This window comes from Pongo abelii, chromosome 19, assembly GCF_028885655.2.
Source record: "Pongo abelii isolate AG06213 chromosome 19, NHGRI_mPonAbe1-v2.0_pri, whole genome shotgun sequence".
NCBI lineage: Eukaryota > Metazoa > Chordata > Mammalia > Primates > Hominidae > Pongo > Pongo abelii.
This window is the reverse complement of record NC_072004.2, coordinates 42,164,067-42,184,434: the sequence shown is the minus strand read 5'-3', so window position 1 is coordinate 42,184,434 and position 20,368 is coordinate 42,164,067. Positions and strand designations below refer to the sequence as shown.

General features: G+C 39.2%; 1 protein-coding gene across 5 annotated transcripts in view; it reads right to left on the bottom strand.

The window, feature by feature from the left end:
- Nucleotides 1-1,202: 1,202 nt before the first annotated feature.
- NLK (nemo like kinase) overlaps nt 1,203-20,368 on the bottom strand; it is a 152,085-nt gene continuing 132,919 nt past the window's right edge. The window contains exons 8-12 of one of the 5 annotated variants that reach the window (XR_002912037.3): nt 11,364-11,450; nt 7,021-7,219; nt 6,023-6,116; nt 3,528-3,654; nt 1,203-2,389 (exon numbers count right to left, since the gene is read on the bottom strand). Coding sequence is in view for 2 of the 5 variants with exons in the window: in XM_002827151.5 (XP_002827197.2) it covers nt 3,600-3,654; nt 6,023-6,116; nt 7,021-7,219; nt 11,364-11,450 (435 nt within the window). In the remaining 3 variants the exon portion in view is untranslated. Of the gene's footprint in view, nt 2,390-2,606; nt 3,655-6,022; nt 6,117-7,020; nt 7,220-11,363; nt 11,451-20,368 lie in introns of those variants that run through there. The other 4 variants (XR_002912039.3, XR_008515059.2, XM_002827151.5 and 1 more) reach the window with 4 other exon arrangements.

Sequence of the window (20,368 nt, the reverse complement as noted above, 5' to 3'; positions counted from 1 at the left end):
TCCAGCTTGGGTGACAGAGCAAGACTCTGTCTCAAAAAGACCCAAACAAACATATGTGCCATGTACCTCCTGGAGTCTTCATTTATCTTTAGGGGTGTCTGTACCCCAGTTTAAAGATTGCTGCTGTAATTTATCATCCCCACAACCAGACATTATTATTATATGCAATCTGTGTTTGCTTAGTTTCCCCCACGTGTTCACTGATTTCTTTGTTCACCATTCTTGGAGATCTGCTTTTAGTTATTCTTTTTCCTCCTCTTGAAGTACGTCATCTTCTTGAAGTAAAGTCAGTCCCCTTTAGAACTGCCTTTGGTGAGGCTCTGTTGACAGTAAACTCAATTTGTTTTCTGAAAATATCTTAAAAGTTGTCTTAATTTCAAAATTCAAATTTTGCATTCTATTCTTTATTTTTTATTTTAATATAAAGTAATATTTTAAATAACATACCACAGAGAGAGAAAAAAACAAAAATTCTAAACCTTATGAGTCATCCTAAGAGATAATCTGCATCTTCCACATGTTCTTAAACTGCACACAAATTGTCGGTGATTATAGCCCTAACTTACCTGTCCACACTGACTCTACTGGCTTTGGGAACTCCACAGTTTTGCAATTCCCAAAAATAAAGCAACAAGGAACAAATCTCCTTGGTTTTCTAAGTAGGTTCCAGTAAGAGCAGGTCAATATATTTTCTCAAATACTTATCTGTAAAGGAATTTAGTTTCTGTTTTTTTTTTTTGGGACAGAATCTCGCTCTGTTGCCCAGTCTGGAGTGCACTGGCACGATCTCAGCTCACTGCAACCTCCACCTCCTGGGTTCAAACGATTTTCCTGCCGTAGCCTCCTGAGTAGGTGGGATTATAGGCGCCCACCACCATGCCTGGCTAATTTTTGTATTTCCAGTAGAGATGGGGTTTCACCATGTTGGTCAGGCTGGTCTTGAACTCACGACCTCAAGTGATCTGCCCACCTCAGCCTCCCAAAGTGCTGAGATTACAGGAGTAAGCCTCCATGCCCGGCCAGAATTTAGTTTCAAAATGATATGTGTTAACTCAAAATGCTCTCTTGTAAGTGATGAAACTGGTTTCCTTATCTAAGCATTGGTGATATTAATATGGCTTCTTGACAGGTAATTCTTATACTTAGCAAGTATTCAAAATTTTGTTGAATGAATAAAATAATAAATGTATTTATATTAATTTACATGAGTTAGAATAGTCAACTGCCTCAACGTCAGGAGAAAAAATCCATTCATTTTGCTAAATAAAAGATAGGGAGAAGTACACGCCACCTACAAACTCAAGAGTAATGTTGCTTTATCTAGCCTCAGGGAAAGTATTTTGAAGTTAGGCAGTCTGGTTTCAGGCCTTGATTACACTACCACTGGGCTGGGACTTCTTTCTTAGCTGAAAGTAGCTTTGGGCTGCTAGAGGCAGGAGGCAGAAGTGAAGAGGAGGGAGGCGTCAAGTCCCTTTACCAGTCTGCTTCATACAGAGCAATCTACTTTTATGTATTTAATATATTGGACTCCAAGATATTGCTTCAAAGAAAAAAAAGTTTGAAAACCACTGGATTACAGACTCCAAGGTCTAAAAAGACTTCTATATTGTGTATATTTAAATCACATGTCTTTGATATTGATTTAACTAAATTTTCAATATGTTTTTGTCAATCTAAAGTTTCTGAGAAGATTTTTAAAAACAACCAATTTCCTCAAAGATCAAAGTGGAAATATAAATAAGAAGTGTCTCAAAACTTTGCAAAGTCAGGATACGAGCTGTACTGAAGAGAAAACAAAGGAAAGAAATTGAAATAAAACAGATGACACATCTTTTTCAACTGTCACATTTAATGTTTTCACCACTGTACTTCAAATCTACATTGTACAAAGTGACCAGAAAGTGTGCCACGGTAATTGACCAACCTCTGAGATTGTACCTTTCACACCAGTGTCTTCTTGGGCTCTTTTGATACTAAACACGTTTCTCATTCAAGTGAATTGAAATGCTTCAGTTGGGTTGATTCTCAGGAGCCTCATAAAAAAAAAACAAAGATATTGCACCATCTTTGTTTAGTAATTCAATGTTTGTTTCTTTCACAGCAAATAATTACTTCATTGAAGTTAAAACTTCCAAACATAACTTATTAATAGTCTTCAAATTCAGCTCAGATCACTCAAGTTGAAAATACTCTGCTAAATACAGATAACTTACAATAACTTTAACAGTTAATTGTCCATAACACACACCAAGGTTTTTTCCTAGACCAATTTTAAGACGATCCATTAGTATTCCTTGTACAGGTGAAAAATGATCTTCAATTTTCTTGTCTTTTTATTTTTAATATAAAAGTTGGAAGGGACATTCAAGTTTCAAGTCTCCACACTGAACTTAAAAAAAAAAAAAATAGTCATCATCAGCATGTGGAGGTAAACAAGCCAAGTTGTATAACTCCAGGAGGTAGAGGCCTTCGATTTGTATTCATATGTACATATGCACAGAAGAATTCAGTGTTCCAACAGAAAAAAAGAACTTGTCAAAAAGTAATAAGTTATTTACTACTGTGACATTTCAAGACTCCCACAGCTTTGCCTAAGGACACAAACACATTTGACATAATTCCCTATGTGCCTTTTTTTTGTGGCTTAAATTTTTTTTTAAATTTGTTTTTGTCTTTTATTATTTTTTTTACTGTCCAGTGCAGGAAAAGTCTCACAAAATTTCACAGACCTAAAATGTGCAAGCTAGTTCTCTTTCTATACAGCAATATTGGGATTCTTTTGAAATTAGCCCAGAAATGAATTATTTACACACATGAAAGATGCATGCTTGGGGTTCTTTTATGTAAGAAAGAGCAGAAAAACTTCTAATAAAAATAGATTAAATATATATATATATATATTTATACTGGGTAAGGAAAACAAAAGTTTAGTCTCTCCTAGTCACAAACTCATTCTCTCTACCCACAACATTGGATTTTAGACAGCACACATCACCATCACGGCTCTAATGAGAAGCTAATTATAGGGCTTGATCATTAGGTGGCATGCCCCTCCTCCCTACCCTCCCCCCAGGTGCAGCCACGATCAGCTCACGTGGCTCCATGATTGGTCGCAGGCAAGGTTTCTAGATTCTTTAGTTTTAGAAAACCCCAAATCTTTAGGAATGGCTCAAATATCAAAATGTATGACTGTCCTTTGTGTTTGCGTGTGTGTGTGTGTGTGTGTGTGTGTGTGTGTGTGTGTGAGAACAATCTTACTTCATTTTAGAAAAGAAAAACAAAACAAAACATAAAACCCCAAACTCCCAAATTTGGTTCAATTCTCTTTTGTTCTGAGGTGAGCCATAACAGCTGCACTAAATTCATAAAACATGTGCAACTCTGGGTAAAATATTTTTCTTCTAAAAGCACAACCACTTTACAAGATTAAAAGTCTAGTAACATTTCTAAATATTATTCATATCATACAAGTAGTGGTTGTTAATTTAAAACTTCATTAGTAAAATTACAGTACAAGCATGATTAACCTCCAGAATTGCAAATCCCAGACTCCAGTGGAAAGCTACATTACATCTTCAGTAGTACATTATCTTCCACCATCACTCCCACACCAGAGGAGATGGGGGCATCTCAGATGGCTGAGCAACAGTGGAACTGGAAGAAAACAGAGATGGAGAAATTAGTTGTAATGTCACAATGGACAAAAGGGTAATTCACTACTTCCTGTTTTCCTCTCTTCCTCTGAAAAAATTAATTCCACTTCTGGATTTTTATTTGTTTCTTTGAAGTTGAATTTGTTCTAAGTTGCTTGTTTATGGACCTGTTATCTATGGAGAGGCAATCTGGTATAGTGGCTAATACGTAGGCTTGAAAATCACATGTCATTTACTAGTTGTATGGCCCTGAGCAAGTGCCTTAATCTCTTCTCATTTGGAAAGAAATAATGCTGTTTACCTCATAGGATACTGGGATGAATAAATGATAATAGATGTGAAGTATTTTCCACAGTGCCTACTTCAAAGTGTAAAGTAAATGTAGGTATTACAAGTAATAATTTCAATAATCAATCAGGAAAATAACCTTAAGGGATGTAGAATCATCCATTTAAAAGTAGCCTCTCAAAACATAGTGGCCTATTTTGAATGGGCCTTATAAGCATTCTTTTATCAAGTATTAATGGAGAAGTATAGGTAATCATTTAGCATTGGTGATCTAGATCTGTTATTGGCTTTTTCCTATGTCTAAGATTGCTAATTAGATTATAAACTTGAGAGGGAAAAGTGTAACCCCTTGTTTCCCCAAGGCCCAGGATCATTTGCACCCAAGCTGCTAAACTGCCTAACTGACTGGGTCACTGACTCTCAGGGTAAAATAGTAAAACAAAGTAATTTAAAACCACAGATAAGTAAAAATGCAACTTAATTCCTTCTTCCAATAGAAAAATACACGGAAGAAATGAAAGTCACCTGATTTTGCAAATTTTAAGCATAAAATCTTGACTGTGGTCCAACAAATCCAACCAACTTTAATATGATTAAAGGGAAAGAGCAGCAGGAAGAGAGAAAAAGGAGAGGAGAAAGGCAGCGGGGAAGATAGAGACTGTGTGACCACTCATATCCGAATCCACCCTTTGTCCTGCTTTGTGATACTGGAGCCGGACCCTGTTCATGGTTCCCCTTTGCCACCTAGCTTAATGTTAGCTTTTGTCAACAGAGGGTGCTGGAAGGGCATTTGCAAGGCTGTAGCATCAGGAAGCGGTCTCCCTTCCTTGGTTTGTTGTGCTTGTTTTTGGTCATGTGGAAGGCTCAGCTTTGTTCCACCGGAACTCTCCTGGCAGGCAGTCTTTGATGGACCAGCTCTGGCTACACCTTCTGGCACACTTCCTCTTCCGCACCACCCTCGTGCTGTGTGTTCCAGTTCCTGTGGCAGCCATACCCTCTCCAAAGAGGTCCTTATATGGAGGAACCTCTTCTAAATTCTTAATTTCGTTCTTGTTTACTCTCCCTCAGTCTACAGGGAGTGGCTGCTTTCTGCATTTGCTACTTCAGCAGCCTTCAGAATCCTCTTTTATGCCTTTTAGCAGTTGATCATCTTTCCTAGTTAACAATTCTTATTACTGAATTTTCCCCATTCATATTCTAGGGAAGTGGTTTATTTCTCCTGACTAGACCCTGATCAATATATAAGGAGTTAAGGAAAAAGAGATCAAGAGAAGGAAAGGACAGACAGACAAGGAGAATGAAGCCTGGTAACTTCCCATGTAGGTTCATAGCTCTACCATAAGCCTTTTGACTTCTCCTCTAAATAGGCTACACCAGCAGTCCACCTGCACACAAAAAAATTATTTTCTTGCTTGCAGTTATTACTAGGGAGTGGGAATGGTAGTGGGAACTGAGATGACCACATCTAACTCCAGGACAGGTGGCCACCATACTAATGCTGCAGTAGGATTGCCATATATGTGATGAGGCAGCACAATGGTCATCTGGGGAAAAAATTGCCAAAGCAACCGCAGTGAACTGGCACCAGTGTAAAATGTGATGCTTACAGTTTTTTTTTTTTTTTGAGATGGAGTTTCGCTCTTGTTGCCTAGGCTGGAGTGCAATGGTGCGATCTCAGCTCACCGCAACCTCTGCCTCCCGGGTTCAAGCGATTCTCCTGCCTCAGCCTCCCGAGTAGCTGGGATTACAGGCATGCACCACCGTGCCTGGCTAATTTTGTATTTTTAGAAGAAACAAGGTTTCTCCATGTTCGTCAGGCTGGTCTTGAACTCCAGACCTCAGGTGATCTGTCTGCCTTGGTTTCCCAAAGTGCTGGGATTACAGGCATGAGCTACCGCGCCCAGCCCAGATGCTTACAGTTTTAATAGACTTTTGACTAAAGCCAAACCTCATAACAGAAACTTTCTGTTGCACCTTTTATCTATGTTATCTAAATAAAAACAGAAATATGCTGAATAATGAAGTAACACTGGCATCCTTTTAATTCTAACAAGAATGTTGAATTACATAAATATAGTTACCTAATAAAGCTCTTAAAAGCAGCAGACTGAGGGTTGATGCAGAGAGGCACTCTGTTTCCTTTCTGCTGTTCCAAAATGAACTGATGAATAATTTCTGTGGAGAAAACAAACATCATACAATCCATGACAATTTGCAAGCCCGGGAGCAGTGAATTCTCAGCGAACTCTAGCCAGCATCTGAAAAGCATTTCCTACTGGTTTAGTTAAATCAAACACACACATCATCTATCAAGCAGAATTCAGCTGAACTTTCTAAAGCTAAAATGACAGCTGTTGCTAAATATAAGCAAGAAACCTACTGGTGGCATTACACAGACTGCAACCCCATCAGTGGGAAGAGTAAAATGGCCTATAAATTTGAGAGAGACTCCACAGGTTTGGCATTATGGGTGAACTCTTCTAAGTTGCTGGCAATTATTGCCTTTTGGAAGATCACTTAAAGACCTCAGTTGGTATCTAGGTGTATAGTTTCAGGTGGTTACTTTGGGGACTACTCTCTCTCTTGTAAAATGTCCTACAGTAGACACTAAAATCACTCAGAATTTTGGATGTCATTACTCCCACTGTATCCCAATAGGAGATCCTGCCACAAAATTTTATGAGTACACTATCAGAAATTCCCTTCTCTTGTCATCATCCAAGGAATAATTCCCTCAGTGAATGTTTATCCTTTATGGAACTTTGTATGTTATATAAAGTTCAATACGTTTGAATCAATGAAATGACACTAAGTGAATACATATTAAACATATTTTGAGTCATACTCACTAAACAAACTTTGAAAATAAGAACAAAATATTCATTCCTCTCCCCGACCTTCCCCTGGATATAATATTAAATATGCTTTGTTATGCCCTGGACACATAGCTATACGCAAGGTTGTAAAATAAACATAGAGGGGAGCTTTGGTTACCATCCAGATCTCAGCTCTTCATGGCCACCTAATGGAAAATGTTACTAGGCATACTGCCTGGCCAAAGGCCAAAACAGATACTCACCTTTAACCTGTCGGACAGAACTGAGGTTCTTCTCAAAAGTGTCATCAAATTTGGGATTGGTGACAGGCTCAAAGTCACTGGTATAAACTCTTCCAGTAGAGGTGGAAAAGCAACATTTACACATACATGTGTGATATCGTAGTCGCCCTTCATCTAGGTAGGGGTGGGCTAAGGCATCCTTAGCGGATATTCTTTTGGACTGAAATCAAATTAGAGACCAGCACATCAACACTACAGATAAAATGACTGTCCACATAGGATCTTTCAAAAGACACATTAACTGCTTTACACAGCATATATATAATTTATAGTACCTCCCATCCAAAGAGGGATAATTGAATTTAGAGGTGGGTAACATAGCAGCAGAGGGAGTGTATGATGTAGGGCAACTACTGTTATTATCTACCATCATAAAGCACTTAGAAGTGCCTTTCTTCTAAAATTCTAAGAAGTTACTACATTGAAATAGATGTATGCTGGGTCAAAAATCACAAATATCATGACATTTAACTATGTAGTGCTTTGAAGGGGTTACATTTACCTTTTAAATAACAGGCTATATTTTCTAAATATGTGTCAGCATCCTGAAGATGCGTTCACAGTGGCAATTTTCAAAGCTGCTTGAAATTTTTATTCTCTTAGAATACCAAACAGATGATGGCAAAAGCTGCTGGAGTTAGGCAGCAGACAGTGGTCTGACTGCCATGTTTTGAGATATAGCTCAGTCTGAATATCAGGAGTCTAGTCTAGCTTTTTGTTTTCTGGCACTTTATTTTTTAAATTTTTTGTAGAGATGGGGTCTCACTGTGTTCTTGAATTTCTGGCCTCCAGCCTTGGCCTCCTGGAGTGCTGGGACTGCAGGCATGAGCTACTGCACCTAGTCATTTTCTGTCACTTTAGATCAGAATACTTAATGCATGAGTTTTAAGTTTGCCTGAAAATCTAAACTTTTAACATTACTCCATGAAAAAATTAAAGAAATTGTCCCTTCTTTTAGCTCAGTAAACATACGTGTATTACTGAAAGTAAATTTTAAAGATTTAAGGATGAACTCAATAGTACAGAGCAGAACAAAAACAAGAACACACACTTTGCCCTGATTCCAATATGACCAAGCACTTCTTCACATTACACAATTTAAAACTGAAAACCACTTTTGTTCTCAGATAAACCAAAAACAACTGTTCTGGTTCCCAAATAATAATAAAATGTTTCTCATAAGCCTGGATTCCCTAAAAACACTTTTATCACTGATTTTTGCTATGCTGATGTAAAAAGGCATGTCATGACCTTTCAAGATAAGATAATCACAGAAGAAAGCGGGTGTTTATCTACCAGGAACAGGCAAACGTATACTTGATAAACTTGTTTTTTTTTCCTTTCAATAAGTTTATGTTTTGTATTTGGTGATCTAGCTCTTTTGAAGTCTGACTTCCCTGCATTCTTAGCAAGTAAACTTTTTCCTTTTCTTTTTTTCTAAAAAAGTCTGAGTCCTTTGGTAGCTATTCCTAGAGATTCCACTGGGATAGTGTTCCACTGTTTGAACCCAAAGGAACAAGTAGGCTGACAGTGTATGTGCCTGATCCCAGGCCCCTATGAGCCCTTGGCTTCCCTTTCCTTCTATTTTTCATTAACTTCTGTTCATGAGTTTCAGGACAGAACTTCAACGGTTTATCCTTCTGTTCCTTTAGGTTACATACAGTGATCATTCCAACAACATACTTGTCTGTAAGATGTTTCACACTTACACCACTGTCCAGTTTCTCCAATAGGTTGGCATTCTGTGCTATAAACATAAATGCTTCTTCCTCTTTTTAAAAAAATCAGTTACCTGCTGGGTTATCTGCAGGACTTTTTGACATTTTCAACAATATTTTTACTCCAAAGAGCACAGAATAGGCAAAAAATACAGTAAATAATGCCTATAGGTCTTGGCAGCATGTGGGACATTGTGGGGAACCTGTCATTGGTGCATCTGGCCTGCAGATGTGCCATTTTATTACCCTTTGTGGGCACATTTGCATGGGGGAATCTGGATATGCTTGGGGAAGATAGAATCACAGCTGAAGGAGGCTGGAGGGTCTTTTTTCCCTTGGGGATACTGAACAAACTGTGTGTTGTATGCCTGCTTTTTGATGGTGACCTGTCACTGAGGTCAGGTCATTTATGGTGTCATGTTGGCACTCAAAGTTCCAGATTAGGGATGTTCAGAGTGTGTGTGTGTGTGTGTGTCTGTGTTTGTCTGTGTATGTGTATCTCACCACAGACACCTGCCTCTTAGACTGAATCAAATAATTGAGTCATCATTTCAGTCCAGGAGCAGACATATGATGGCAGTAGACTGCTTAACCCAAGATCAACAAAACAAGAATAACTAGTTACCTCAGACTAAATGGACTAAATAAATACACTGATTTAATTATGGTCAATGGTCTGTTCTTCATGGATATTTAAAAAGTGGCTCACGCCTGTAATCCCAGCACTTTGGGAGGCTGAGGCGGGTCAGGATAAAATCCTCTATGGGCAGACAGAAATTACCTCTGAAGCCTGAATTTCACACAGCTCTAGTTTTGTTAACCATATAATAAGTTTGTTTTTTTTTTTAACATATTGATCAACATCTTCTGTTAGCTATGTAGATAAACTTGCCAAATAACACAAAATATCAAATGATAGTACATCACCAGCACAATAAAGCAAGTTATATGATTGAAGAGAGACTGTGGGAGCAAGAACGGCCACTTTGTCAGGCTTATAGTATCACTAAGCACTTCACATACCACATGGTATGGTTTGGCTGTGTCCCCGCCCAAATCTTATCTTAAATTCCCACATGCTATGGGAGGGACCTAGGAGGTAACTGAATCATGGGGGCAGGTCTTTCCTGTGCTGTTCTCGTGATAGTGAATAAGTCCCATGAGATCTGACCAGATTAAAAAGGGGTGTTTCCCTGCACAAGCTCTCTCTCTTTGCCTGCTGCCATCCATATAAGACGTGACTTGCTCCTCCTCACCTCCCACCATGATTGTGAGGCTTCCCCAGCCATGTGGAACTTGTAAGTCCAATTAAACCTCTTTCTTTTGTAAATTGCCCAGTCTTGGGTATGTCTTTATCAGCAGTGTGAAAACAGACTAATACACCATAGTAAAAAAACAAAAAAGAAAACAACAGCAAAAAACACCAAAATAAACACATAAGCAATCTAAATTGTACCCTGAGACATTACAAAAATAATTTGGGTCACCCTAATTGGTTCTGGTCCCCCAAATAAAAAAACCTTGACTGTTTCTCACAAACCTGGACTCCTTAATAGAATTATTTTTATCCCTAATCTTTGCTGTGCTGATGTCTGAAGCTTTGTGAATTTGGTATCTTCTGAGAAAGTTGCAGCTTTCTCACTACAAATGGACCAATGTAAACTTAATAACTTTGGTAATTTTGTGGTTGTTTTATCTTTTAAATATCTGGTATTTTTTGTATTTGGTGACTTTGTATTCTTGGCAAGTTAAATTTTCTTTTCTAAATGCTTCCATTTTTAAGTCTTCTTTGACAATAGTTATTGGCATAGATGTGAATAATAAATATTCTTTGGATGAATGAATAAATGAAGAGCTGACCTTACAATATAATTTGTAGTATGTTCCAGAAGAGTCAAGTCCAGAAAGGGCATTGGGAAAAGCTTCCATCTCAACAACCCAGAGCAAACATTTCCTTATGCAATATAATGGTCAGATTTTTTTTCAAATAATCTTAAAAAACTTTGTGTCCTGGCTGGGCGTGGTGGCTCACATCTGTAATCCCAGCACTTTGCGGGGCTGAGGCAAAAGGATCACTTGAGTCCAGGAGTTCAAACCAGCCTGGGCAATATAGTCAGACCTCTTCTCTACAAAATATTTGGAAATTAGCTGAGCATGCTTGTAGTCCCAGATACTCAGGGGGCTCGGGTAGGAGGACTGCTTGGGCCTGGGAGGCTGAGGGTACAGTAAGCTGAGATCACACCCCTGCACTCCAGCCTGGGTGACAGGGCAAGACCTTGTCTCAAAACAAACAAAAAGTATTTTGTCTTGATTTAACTTGGTGTCAAACTCCTTTCACAAATAATGAGATAAATAAGAAATAAGAGTTAAATAAGATCCAGCTCCTTATGTCTTCCCTTAGACTCTTATGTGTTAATAATCAAACTTCTGTGTGATGAGTGTGCATGATACATATGATACTGGGATTGAAGTTTATGTTTTGAAAAGTAATTACTTACATTGCGAATCTATTCAAAACCACATTGTTTCTCTTGAACACATGTATTTGTAATTCATTAAAAATACATAAAAACAAACACTACTTACTGGATCAAAGACCAACATCCTGCAAAGGAGATGAACAGCTTCATGTGTAGCCTGGCTAGACAGGGTATAGAGTACAGGAAGAGATGGCTGTGAAAAAATTAAAAATTCAAATATTTAAGTGAGTCCTTGTGTAAATAGCTATGGAATACAGCCAATTTATGATAAGGTAAGTACTCAGTTCAAAAGGCAATGTGTGTCTAAATTCAAGGAGAATGAGTTTTCCCTTCAGTAACCTGTCCTCAAAAGCAACAATTGTTACTAACTTCCCGTAGCATTTTTATTTATTTATTTATTTTTATTTTTTGATATGGATTCTCGCTCTCTCACCCAGGCTAGGGTGCAGTGGAGCCATCTTGGTTCACTGCAACCCCCGCCTTCCAGGTTCAAGCAATTCTTCTGTGGTCATCCTCCCGAGTAGCTGGGATTACAGGCACGTGCCATCACACTTGGGTAATTTTTGTATTTTTAGTAGAGATGAGGTTTTGCCATGTTGGCCAGGCTGGTCTTGAACCCCTGACCGAGTGATCTGCCTGCCTTGGCCTCCCAAAGTGCTGGCATTACAGGTGTGAGCCACCACGTCCATCCCCGTAGATTTTTATATTGCATGATTACCCACTGTAGGGGAAAGCACAAAAGAGCCTACGAAAAAATGAAAACGAATTGTAAATATGGCACTCCTGCTAGCCATCTTTTTTTTTAAATAGGAGAAAAGGCATACACATTTATTTATCACGCGTACACGGGAGGCTTCAAAATAAAGCCCCAAACCCCCAATGAGGTACAGAAGCTTGAGTTTATAGAAACAATGTGGGATCAGAGCATGGCCAAAAATGGGTTTTAGTTAGCCTTACATCTTAAATGCTTTGGCAAGAATGATAATCAAACATGCCTAGGGGTGGGAGAGAAAAGACTGAAAGGTTTTAAAACCTGGACCACATGCAAAGCATGTAAACTATAAGCATGTGAACTATGTTTTATGACAACATTACTATAAAGGTGCTGAGACATTAGTCCTAAAGGAGCCAAAGGACATGCAAGAACTTACAGAACCTGTAAGAAAGTACACCATTGGTTTTGATGGTTCAATCTGAATTGTCTTTAGCACTGATTTCTCACTCAATAATTGCCTTCATAAGTGGTAGGCATATCCACATGGCCATATCTGACTTCCGTGAAGCAGGGAGGTGGCTTTAATGACCTGAGAAGCCATAGAGCTTATAAAGCTTCCATTTCACTGCTAGAAGCGTCAGGGGACAGAGCAGGTAAATGGCATCATTGCTCTGTCTCTCACACAAGTAAATTCTTTATCTCTAACATTAAAAAGGCAGAATTAAGGAAGGTGACAAAATATGTTTAGACCCTCCTTTTCTTCCAATGCTTAATACAACTTTTAGCAGAGAATTTTTTCCTCAAGCTTTGAAAGTTCTAGACTTATGGCCAAATTATTATTGGCTTGACTTTCATACCACTTAAAAAAAAACAAACTAATCTCTTAGTGGGGTAAATGATTTTCCTAATGGGTTTCAGACCTGGCGTCTACTTATAACCTTTCTGTGGTCAGAAAGTTTGGTAGGTCAAAGCATATGAAAATCAACTCAAATAACAATAAAGTCAAAGGCTAAGGCTGGGTGCGGTGGCTTACGTTTGTAATCCCAGCACTTTGGGAGGCCAAGGCAGAAGGACTGCTTGAGCCTGTGACTTTGAGACCAGCCTGGGAAACATTGTGAGATGCCATTGCTACAAAAAACTTAAAAATTAGCCCGGCATGGTGGTACATGCCAGTAGTCCCAGCTACTCAGGAGGCTGACATGAGAGGATTGCTTGAACCTGGGAGGTCGAGGCTGCAGTAAGCCGTGCTTATGCCACTGCACTCTAGCCTGGGTGACAGAGTGAGATTCTAAAAACAAAAAAAAAGTCAAAGCCTAGCCTAAAGAAAACCTAACTGTAGGAGTAATGACCCCTGACCTTCACTATGCTTTGGAAAGTGAAGCGGCTCAAGTGCCATAAACTATATCTTATCTGGATCTGATCTCTTCCCATTAGCTCCAAGTGCTGCTGCTGCTTCTTTTTCTTAAAGAAATGGAGTCTTGCTATGTTGCCCAGGCAGGGCTCAAGCGATCCTCCCACCTCAGCCTCCAGAGTAGTTGAGACCAAAGGCACGCACCACTGTGCCCAGCTTCTCTAAATCCTTTTTACATCCTCTGTTTCTTCAGGGGTTCCCTATAAAACTTCCAATTTTTAGGATATAATCTCAGACTAGAGCAGCCTTTCATAGTTCCTGGGCTTCTTGTTTTATATAATGCCCAGACTGCTTCACTTTGATTATATTTGTGGGAAAAACTAAAAAGAGAGTTTAAAAAACATATGTGTTTCTTTCATTTGAAAAACAATTTAAAAAGCCATCTGTGAACCGTGTGGTATCTTTATCTGGTCCTGATCTCTTCTGCAGACACTGCCTCATCATACCACTTTAGGGTCAGGGCATTTACATTTTGTTACTACATCATTAATGGTCTATTAACAAGAGAACAGAGCTTCAAACAGGGGTGGGGTGGTGGGGGAAGGCAGTCTGGCTTATGTTTGGGAGAATCTGACCATCTCAGCAACACTACATTACTTTCAAGGCAAACTGGAAGGAAGTTTTACTTGCAAACTCTTAAATAAATTTCCTGTGGGTAGTCTGCCTTGTATTTTCTGGTTTGTCAGTAGATGAAAATTCAAAATATCACAGAAAGTTCCTGCCATTTCAGCACTGGAAGGCCAGAAACAGCAGCACGAACAGCAATATAAACAGGTCTCATGTGGGTCAAGCTCTCCACAACACCAGAAACAGGAGAGCAGAACACCAAAAGGTTTCCTTGGACCTTGGTCATAGCCTCAGAATCCCGCTAGGACAACTATTAATGTCAAGAATTTTATATATCTTCCTCCTTCCAACAAAAGCCACGTAGGAAAATCCAAAAAACCAAACAAACAAACAACAAACAAACAAACAAACAAAAACAACACCAAGAAGATACCTCAGAATCATCAGGAGGTAATTATTCATTATATATAAGTTTTCTTCAGGATCAAAGAGTAACAGAGATAAGATTAGGTGAGGTTCTAGCTCTGTCTTGTCACTAATTAGATAAATCAACATGTCTTAACCTCAGTATCTTTAAGTATAAAATGAGGGGGTTGGACCATCTGATTTCTGAAGTTTACTTTAGTTCTAAAATTGTATGTCTTTTTTTGTTTTGAGACAGGGTCTTGCTCTGTCCCCCAGGCTGAAGCGCAATGGTGCGATCTCAGCTCATTGCAGCCTCCACCTCCTAGGCTCAAGCGATCTTGCTACCTTGGCCTCCCAGGTAGCTGGGACTACAGGCATGCATCACCACACCCAGCTAATTTTTTTGTATTTTTTTAGAGACACGGTTTCGTGACATTGCCCAGGCTGATCTCAAAGTCCTGAGCTCAAACCTTTGGCCCTCCTCGGCCTCCCAAAGTGCTGGGATTTGTACAGGTGTGAGCCACTGCACCCAGCCTTGTGTGAGTCTTGATAAGATTACTCTGGATAAAAAAATTACGTATATACACAGAACCCATACAGTATATTTGGCATTCAAATATCTGTAGACCAACTTGCTATTCCTTGGTAATAAAAAGAGAAGTATTTTTCTTTTCCTTTTTTTTTTTTTTTAAGAGACAGAGTCTTGCTCTATTGCCCAGGCTGAAGTGTAGTGGCACGATCACAGCTCACTGCAGCCTTGAACTCCCAGCCTCAAGTGATCCTCCTACCTGAGCTTTCTGAGTAGCTGGGACTACAGGCATGTGCCACCATGGCCGGCTTTTTTTTTGAGGCAGAGTCTTGCTCTGTCGCCCAGGCTGGAGTGCAGTGGTGTGATCTCGGCTCACTGCAACCTCCACCTCCCAGGTTGAAGCGATTCTCCTGCCTCAGCCTCCAGAGTAGCTGGGATTACAGGCACCTGCCACACGCCTGGCTAATTTTTTTGTATTTTTAGTGGAGCGGGGTTTTGCCGTGTTGCCCAGGCTGGTTTCGAACTCCCGAGCTCAGGCAATCTGTCTGCCTTGGACTCCCCAAGTGCTGGGATTACAGGTGTGAGCCACCACACCCGGCCCTCACTAACTTTTTAAAAAATTTTTTTGTAGAGACAGGGTCTCCCTGTGTTGCCCAGGCTGATCTCAAACCCTTGGTCTCAAGTGATCCTCCCATCTTGGCCTCCCAAAGTGCTAGGATTACAAGTGTAAGCCACCATGCCCAGCCTAAGTATTTCTTGTTTAAAAATGTGTGAGTCTATAAAGCTCTGAAATTATCTGTATTAGTCAAAATAAGGAGAGGTGGAGAGTGATGGGGGAGAGGATCTAACTTATAACTTAATTTACATGTGTTTTACACAAGAATTTTTTTTATTGTGTAAAGTGAAGTAATTTGATATTCCTGAAAAATTTTTACTGTGAATAGCTGTCTTCTTTTTTACTAGCCTGTGCAGGTTGGCAGCCAAATTCCAGACAATTCGTACAACTGAATTGTCTCACCATAAACAGTTCTTTCCCTTCCACTCTCAAAGTGAAACTACTCAAACTATTTTTGTGGTGAAGATATGTCATAGCTTAGCAAAGGGAATACTGGAAGAAGTACTAGAAGACATGAGTTTGAATCCTATCCTTGCCATTACTAGACTTAGGTAAGTAACTCAAGCTTTGGCTTTCTCATCTGTGAAACTGCACCAGTACACACATCCCTACCTCCTAACATCATTGCTACTCATTTAGCAACCACCCAATGTCAGGGCCTGGGTTAGTTATTGAAGTAATGAAGACGAAAAAGACTTCTCTGGTGGGCAAGGAAGACAGGCAAATAAGTAGTTGTATATGCCAGTGAATGAGGATAGAGAACACATTAAAAGGCAGAATTTTTGAAGACAACTGGGTATGGAATGAGTGGCTGAAGAAAATAAAATGAGTGATGTTAAGGCTACCTGAAATTTTAAATTTCTCCCTCTACCAAATTTCACCTTTCTTTATAGAAGGACACCTCAACAAATACAATAAAAATAAAAGTATCATTTCAGCCTAGAACAGCCATATTACATACTTTCTCCTTTTCTGTGTCAGTTTATTCATGCCAATGGTTCTTCAGAAAGACAACCATTAAAATTTTAGTTTCTAGCATTGGCTCCATAGGAAAGATGAAGTGCTACAGATACTGCATTTCTAAGTTCACTTTCTTCCCACTAACTCACCAGCCATTAGGTTAAAACCATTTGGACCAGGATATCAGCAACAAACAAGAAGTTTACATTTCTCTTAAGTGCAATAGAATCAATCTGAATAAGCAAAAAAAAAAAAAAAAAAAAAAAAAAAAAAAAAGTCAGAATGCTTAGAAATATGCCCTAGACTGAGCACGGTGGCTCATGCCTGTAATCATAACCCTGTGGGAGGCCAAGGTGGGAGAATTGCTCGAGCCCAGGAAGTCGAGACTAGGCAGCTTAGAGAGATCCTGTCTCTTTGTTTGAGTCTCACTCTGTCACCCAGGCTAGAGTGCAGTGGTGTGATCTTGGCTCACTGTAACCTCTGCCTCCCAGGTTCAAGCAATTCTCCTGCCTCAGCCTCCCGAGGAGCTGGGATCACAGGTGTGCCACCACGCCTGGCTAACTTTCTTTGTATTTTTAGTAGAGACAGGCTTTCACCATGTTGGCTAGGCTGGTCTTGAATTCCTGACCTCAAGTGTTTTGCCTGCCTTGGCCTCCCAAAGTGCTGGAATTATAGGCATGAGCCACCATTCCCAGCTGGGAGACCCTCTCTCTTAAAATAAAATTAAAAAAAAAAAATAAAATAAAAAAGGCTAGGCAGGGTGGTATGTGCTTGTAGTCCCAGTTATTCGAGAGGCTGAGGTGGGAGGATTGTTTGAGCCTGGAAAGTTGAGGCTGCAGTGAGCTATGCACTCTAGTCTGGGTGACAGAGCGAGACCCTGTCTCAAAAGAAAAAAAAAAAATGCCCTAAACATCTCATTTGGAAATATTTTTGCCAATTCTCCTAACATTCACACATGTTAAATTTCCTCCTTTAAAATAAACTGCTCCATTTTCTGTTTGTTCTGCAAGTTTATAAGTAACTTAGCAATGTGGGAGTGAGTGGGTGCCAGTGCTGAATCATGAGGACAGGAAGGGGTATAAAGAGTGCTCTATTAATGACTATGATTAATTAAATAAAGCAAAGATGAGCTTCTGGACTTGGGTGAGTGGCCCTAAATGATATGCCAGAGTCATCATAAGCTAACTGCAGCATGCTGGTTGCTACAGCAGAGTCAGCTAGACTGTGCAAGTGTCCTGAGCAGACGTTCCTATTAGTTTTCATTCAACTACATGTAAGTTTTAGACCTTAGCTGGCAGTAAAGAAGCTGTGATGATCAGTCAGTAACATTAAGTGAGCATGCACAGTGAGTACACAATAGTAAGCACTCTGGGGTGACATAAACCCCCACCTGTAAAATAAGTTTGAACTGAATGAACTCTCTAAGATCCTTAGAGTCTGTTAAATATAAGATATGGTTCCTGTCAGGAGACCGGACTATCTTCACTTCGCAAAAATATTGTTATCTATTTCTGACACAATTAGGTGGGAACAAACTGAGGAAAACTGAAGACCTAAACCTTATTATAAGAGAAGAACAAGAGGACTAAGAGCTGACAATAGACTTTTCAATCCTATCAACAGGTCAGTTGAAGAACTATCTTCTTTAATAGATACGTGGGCTGTGGCAGCTATACTTCCCTTCATTCAAGATTTTGAGTTATAGAAAAGAGATAATAAACTTGAAACATCACACAGTGTTTTATTCTGCCCAGCATTCCCTGACCTTTAGGGAACCACCCCCTTTCACTCCCAAACCAAGTGGTTTGATTAGGCTTGACTGCAATCTCCCAACTCGTAAGGATGGGCACCTGACCCAGGCCTGGCCAATCAAATGATATCCTCCCTGAGCACCATGACCAGCTCCAGGATGGGCACATGGTCTGAAACAGGCAAGGGACAGACAATGGGACGGCTAACCCAATATATACCCTCAACCCTCTTTTCCTTATCTGACTTTATTATATAGAACAGAAAAGCTAAATACTCACTTTATTAGCCTGTTTTGCAGCTAGGAGGCCACATATGACACAGTTCTGGATGATGACATATGAGCAGGAGTTTGCTAAGCAGGCTTCTAGGAAAGCTTTTGCTTTCCTGATTAAGGGAACAGATACTGCTAATGCACCTTCTTTCCTCCATTTTCTTGCTTTGAATATCGACGTGATTTCTGGACAAGCTACAGCTATATGGTGACTGGTTACCATATAGTATGCAGGCAACATTCTAAAGATGGCAGGGCAGAAAATGAAAAAGCTGGATCCTTGACACAAGTAAGCTACTCTATCAGCTCCAGACTATGGAGGAAACCTCGAGGAAAAAGTATACTCTTATTTCTTAAACCACCACAATTTTCTACTACTTATAGCCAAACACATTCCTAATAAAAAGTCTTTCAAAGATTTTTTCTGGAGCTATTTAGGAAGCTCTTTCCAGAAGGACTGTTATGGTAATAGAATGTAGGCCTGGACTGCTGGCTCCATCTTTGCAAACACTTGGGGAAAGCCTGTTTGAAAATGAAGCCAAAACACAGGAGAGCAGAGCAGAGGAGAGTCAGATTCCTGGCATGGAAGATCATCTCACAACCTGAATTCCAACAGGGCCTGAAGTCAGCTGTAGCTCAAGATTTTTCAGTTTTTCGCTTAAGCCAGTTTAAACTAAGTTTCACTGGAAAGAGTCTTGACTAAACACGCCACATAGAAGCATTTATATTAACCAACCAACACAAATACATTAATTTGACACATTAATCTGTGACTTTAAGATGACAGTCAAATAGGTTCTCCTTCTGTATATGTATACAGTTGACCCTTGAACAACACAGGTTTGAATTGCATGGGTCCACTTACATGTGAATTTTTTTCAATAGAAATTATATTGAGTGTGCCTGCCTCTCCTTCCACCTCCTCCACCACTTTCGCCTCTGCCACCCCTCCTTTCTCTTCCTCCTCAGCCTACTCAATATGAAGACAGTAAGACCAACCATCCTTTCTCTTCCTCCTCAGCCTACTCAATATGAAGACAATGAGGATGAAGACCTTTACGATGATCCACTTACAGTCAATTTATTTTCTCTTCCTTATAATTTTTCTTAATAACATTTTATTTTCTCTGGCTTACTTTAAGAATACAGTATATAATACATATAAACATACAAAATGTGTTAATCGACTTATACATGGATTTTCAACTGTAGGCAGGGGGTTAGGGGGGTGGAGTTGGCACCCCAGCCCCTGCATTGCTTAAGGGCCCATTGTATTTGTATGTTTTTAAAAGTCTCATATTCTATTTATACAAATATATGTAAATAAATGAATATAAATATGTGAATATATATCCGGAAAGATATTCTCAAGTTAATCCAGACGAGACTGGGATTGGGGGTGGTAGTTGCAGATAACTAACTTGCTGTAAAATTTTTATTTTATTTTATATGTTCTCACAGATTACCTGCATATATACAAATGAAATTTTAATAAGTCTGCTGTGAATATGTAAGTGCCAGGCAGTGTATACTAGCTAAGAACACAGATTTTAGAGTTAAAGAAACCTAATTTTAAGATCTGGCTTATGACATTAGGCATGTTATTTAACTTCTGTTAATCTTCCATTTCCCATCTGTAAAAAGGAATAGTAATGGTACATTATAGTGTTATTGTGAGAATTTAATGAGCTAGTATATAAGAAGTGTTCAGTACATAACAAAGTTCTAATTATTGTTAGAAATTATGAACAAAAATGATAATTTATGTCTAACTTTGAGTAATTACTTAAATGAAAACTACTTGAAAGAAGCTTAGTTTTTCTCAGTCCAAACTCAAAAACTTGTATTGAATTTTTAGAAGTATTCTTCATGAGTTTAAACACCG